The sequence below is a fragment of the Ciona intestinalis genome, chromosome 13 (genome assembly GCF_000224145.3).
Source record: "Ciona intestinalis chromosome 13, KH, whole genome shotgun sequence".
NCBI classification, from domain to species: Eukaryota; Metazoa; Chordata; class Ascidiacea; order Phlebobranchia; family Cionidae; genus Ciona; species Ciona intestinalis.
Window position 1 is genome coordinate 141309 of NC_020178.2, and position 5426 is coordinate 146734.

The 5426-nt window shown below is 38.1% G+C and overlaps 1 protein-coding gene across 1 annotated transcript; it reads right to left on the reverse strand.

Annotated features, from left to right (window-relative positions):
- Nucleotides 1–1374: 1374 nt before the first annotated feature.
- LOC100184285 (programmed cell death protein 5-like) lies at nt 1375–5176 on the reverse strand. Its single transcript, XM_002130256.5, has 6 exons — nt 5037–5176; nt 4027–4073; nt 3406–3467; nt 2995–3086; nt 2296–2364; nt 1375–1571 (listed from the first exon to the last, which is right to left on the reverse strand). Exons 1-6 carry the CDS (start codon nt 5097–5099, stop codon nt 1533–1535), a joined length of 372 nt encoding a protein of 123 aa, XP_002130292.1. The 5' UTR covers nt 5100–5176; the 3' UTR covers nt 1375–1532.
- Nucleotides 5177–5426: the final 250 nt, after the last annotated feature.

Genomic DNA, 5426 nt, shown 5'->3' on the forward strand with positions numbered 1-5426 from the left:
AACATACTTGGTAACTCGTAAGCTGGCGCGAGGTGCACACCCGTGTTATGACGACTGTCGTTTTCCGGCCACGCGAGGATAAAGTAAGTTACACTCACTCTCATGTAAACTAAGCTGATTGCTGCTAGTCTTAATCGCCAACGTAAAGTACCATGTTAAACCACACTGTACGCCGAAAACCAGTCAAAATATTAATTTACTCCACATTAATTCTTGGATATAATATTATATAACAAAATTTATATTATAAATAATATTTTAAATGTTAAAACAACCGCTATACGTGTTTTCTAGCTTAGTATCGCTTACAAGAACCGAATAAACACACGCCGACCATGCATTTGTATAGGCGATTCACGCTCTGTGGGCTCCGTAATGGCAGACACAAGCGCCATTTCCTGACGTTGATCTACCCTACATTACTGTGACCAAAGCGACAAAATAAAGTTACTTAACATGGCCGACTCCGTTTAAAGTTTGAATTCAACTTCTTTCCACGAACCGGCTTTATCAACGCTGGATATTGCTATACAAGCCAAGCACACGAGGTACATATGAACAACATTGTATATGAATCAAATAATACAACAGTGGTGGTTAAGAACGTTGTATACTAGGGTGGGCTAACATAGATACCGTTAGCACATAAATCCCTCATTTCCTAATTGTGTTTTTAACAATTAACAAGGCTCTTTAGAGAAATGATGATACGATTATATGATGTCCTTTTCATAGCCATTGTTACGCAATAATATTCGTTATAGTATTGTTTGGGAAGATGGGACACTTTATATAATATCAAAATATCTTGATCGTGTTTAATTCAATTAACAACGGTCGATGGGAGTCGCATGGATACGGTTTTACACATGAACCATCTTACCCCACCCTACTGTACACTCATAAACCATCTTACCCCACCCCATAATTACGAAACACATATAACAAAAGACATGTATTGTCTCTTGTATATTACACAACTGTACACAAAACCTCAACACAATTCACAGCAACCGGCCGTATTGCACTGTGTATACACACAGTGTTGTTTATTAGTATAATTAACGGCTAACTAACAGTCATGAAGATACGGGTTATGTAATTGTGTCAATATTCTTGGTTTGCTGACAAATGGGACGAAAAAAGAGCACAAAACATAAACCATCTTACCCCACCCTACTATATATACATGTACCATCTTACCCCACCCTACTATATATGCATGTACCATCTTACCCCCACCCTACTATATATTTGGGCCTGCAAGTTTTTGTCTAGAAAATGAACGCGTATAAACATAACGTGCTTGATAAAAACATACCATGACTAACGACCCTCCTTGTATACTACCCTGCTTAAAACATACAACACATGCCTGGAACTCACAACGTTATTTATTCAGTTAAGCAATAAAGTTGGTTGTCGCTCGGACAGCTTGCATGTAACAACACACAGCAGCATCGTAGATATATATGATATCTATGGCGAGAACTCCACACTAACATGCAAATGAAGATAGAAATAATATAAAATCAATCAGAATCAGAATCCATTACTCTTCTTCTTTCGAACTGAAAATAAAAAGGAAGATTTTTCAACAAGTTTTATATATTTATCTTTTCCTGGCGAGCAACAACAGTCCTTATAACACGGGTGTTCGGTTTTATTCACTTCCGTGTCCGCTTACGAGTTACCATGTATGTAACTTTTTTGGGTACTTGTTTTTTTGTTACACACCACAAAGGATCCATGCTGCCACTGTATCATCGTGATTCCTCGGGCAAGATGCTTAATGGCAATTGCTTCAACCCAGTGGTCATTAACGGGTTGCGTAAATTGTCAGCAAACGCAAAAATAATCACCCACAAAATTATGTGTGTGCCATGTGGTAACTCGTAAGCAGTCACGAGGTTTATAAAACAGAACACCTGTGTTATAATAACTGTTGTTACCCCGCCATGCGAGGATAAATAAGTTACATACGTGGTAACTCGTAAGCGGGCACAAGTTGTATGAAAAAGAACACCTGTGTTATATTTATAACGACTGTTGTTGCCCCGCCATGCCACGATAAATAGTTACATACGTGGTAACTCGTAAGCAGGCACGAGGTTTATAAAATAGAACATCTGTGTTGTAACGACTGTTGTTGCCCCGCCATGCGAGGATAAATAAGTTACATACGTGGTAACTCGTAAGCGGGCATGAGGTGTAAACAGAACATCTGTGTAATAACGACTGTCGTTGCCCCGCCATGCGAGGATAAATATGTTACATCCAATCAATAACAATCACCTTTACTGTTGTTTTCTGGGAAGTTTCACTGATTTTCCCGAGAAGTTCCGTCAATTGTTGTTCATTCATCTGTGGAACAAAGTGGTCAAGGTTAGGGTTGTTTGAATAAGCAAAGTGAAAACTGACGAAAGGTCAGCCAAGGTCACACCAAACAACAAGACCTCCTGCTCCAATGCATGTAATATTAGAATGACACTCTGGCATACAAACTCAGCTTATATACACAAAGTCACTCAAGCATTACATTGAAAAAAGAGATTGAGAAAAACAATTAAGGACAATGGTAATACTAAAGACCATGATAAACATAAATATCTTATAAAATAAAATATTAACATAAGCACTAGAAAGTAAGCTTCAATATGAGAGGGTTTGTGAGTGATTGTCTCCCTCATAATTAAAATACCACTACAATGGTTTCTGTTACTTTTGCTACCAGAAAGTATCTGCTGCTTCAAAAAAAAACGTGAAACACCAAATAAAATTAAACCGTTTTCTATCAAATAAGCTAAAAACGATACAACATATATTTTTTTAACCGACACACCTTTCCATACTTTTTATAAATATGTTTTAACGACTGTCGTTTGCTTTTGATTTCCTTTTCTTCGTTGTTTAAATAATGCGTTCAATAAAAAATAATGTAATTTTAAAAACAGATCATATATTTTGTTTATTTCTTTTAATTTATGAACTCACTTGCTCAACAATCTGTCCACGCTGTGCCATCTGCACCAACATTTGCTCAACTTTCTTCGACTTCTCAGGTTTTACAAGTGCAAGGTTGTTCACTGGAATATATATGTATGGGTATGGGATTATAAGCCAACAATGGTAGCAGCGTTAAGCCTTAAACCTGTAACCTCGAGACTAAAGGCAACCATGGTAACAATACTAAGCCTTTAACCGACCTCTGGAGGCAAGTCAGCACTTTGTTTTTGTATGTTTTTTGTTTGGTTTAAACCTTTACACCGTTATTAGGGTGTTCGTTATTTGTTTTAGAGGCGGCCTCTTATGATCCCTCCTGGCTTTCCCAACCACTGTTACAGAAACAAAGATAAGGGTTCGTATTTTGTTGTTAAATAGGAATGTTGATTATCATAAACTCACATCGAGCTCTTGCGTTTTGATCGAGAATCTGAGACAGAATACTGTTCACCATCTCTTGCTGTCTGTAACACAGAAATCTAATTAATTATAATCACATGGTGTCGCTGATGAGTAAATATTGAAGACCTTATGGCCGTTGTTGAAGAAAATGGAAAAAAATTTGGTTTAATTTTTAAAACCCCTACTATGGCGTATGCTATACTTAAGGGGGGTAATGTGCAGGAGCTGACAAAGAGGCTCCAACTCTATATTGTTCTTTCTTTGGGCAAATTGCAACTAAGCCTTATTTTACACTAAAAGATTTTTCGACCCACTTTGGCCCCACAACTATATGGTGTGAAAATACTGCAGAAAAAAAACCTACTTTTTCACACATTTTCGACCGGAACACCTGACTTTTTACAAAAAAAATCATACAGTGGGTATCACGGAGGTCTAGGGAACATTTTCAGATCAACAATTTTACTTTCACCAGTCAAAGGATTGCCAAAAAATATGTGGATTTTCCTGCCATATTTGGTGTTTATTATAGCCAATATATAGAACACACATAGGCCCTATATAACACAGGTATACTTATTTCAATTGTTTCTGTTCAAAACCTATTGTTAGTAAAACAACCTTTCTTGTTGTGCTTGCTTCTGTTTCTGTTGTTCCATATCTCTGCCCTGTGTTATAAAAAGTGTGGATAAGCAGACATAACCTTTGGTTGGTTTAGTCATTTATATCCTCGTGGGTGGGAACTTGAGTGACTTATCCATGGTTGCCACTCCCATGCCCACAGTCGAGTTGCTGAAGCTATTACAGTGTGTGGATAAGCAGACATGACTTTTGGTTGGTTTGATCATTTATATCCTCATGGGTGGGAACTTGAGTGACTTATCCATGGTTGCCACTCCCATGCCCACAGTCGAGTTGCTGAAGCTATTGTAGTGTGTGGATAAGTAGGCATGACTTTTGGTTGGTTTGGTCATTTATATCCTCGTGGGTGGGAACTTGAGTGACTTATCCATGGTTGCCACTCCCATGCCCACAGTTGAGTTGCTGAAGCTATTGCAGTGTGTGGATAAGCAGACATAACTTTTGGTTAGTTTGGTCATTTATATCCTCATGGGTGGGAACTTGAGTGACTTATCCATGGTTGCCACTCCCATGCCCACAGTCGAGTTGCTAAAGCTATTGTAGTGTGTGGATAAGCAGACATGACTTTTGGTTGGTTTGGTCATTTATATCCTCATGGGTGGGAACTTGAGTGACTTATCCATGGTTGCCACTGTCATGCCCATAGTTGAGTTGCTGAAGCTATTGCAGTGTGTGGATAAGCAGACATAACCTTTGGTTAGTTTGGTCATTTATATCCTCATGGGTGGGAACTTGAGTGACTTATCCATGGTTGCCACTCCCATGCCCACAGTCGAGTTGCTAAAGCTATTGTAGTGTGTGGATAAGCAGACATGACTTTTGGTTGGTTTGGTCATTTATATCCTCATGGGTGGGAACTTGAGTGATTTATCCATGGTTGCCACTGTCATGCCCATAGTTGAGTTGCTGAAGCTATTGCATTGTGTGGAAAATTTACTTCCCATTAAAACAGCAGACAAAATATTTCTATTAAAACAATCACAACTTACACCATATTGTCCTTGCAACTCTTGCATCCTCTTAGCTCGCAGTTCAGCAAGACCGTCATCCATTTTATAAATATTTTATTAAAAAGCACGAGATATTACGGTTCTAACGTATTTTCAAATAATTTTTTAATAAAGCGAAAAGTTTAAAATTTTACAAGAGGAATCAGTGAACCGTGAAATTATTTATTCTGTTCAGATATAATTGTATTTTATTCGCCCCCGTGGATATTAAGTAAAAATGTGACCTATTTATCCTCGCATGGTGGGGCAACGACAGTCGTTATAACATGGGTGTTGTGTTTTATACCTGCTTACGAGTTACCAAGTATGTAACTTTTTGTGTTGCCGTTGGTTGTTTCGCCCAAGAACACATGTGCCGCAATCGTAGCA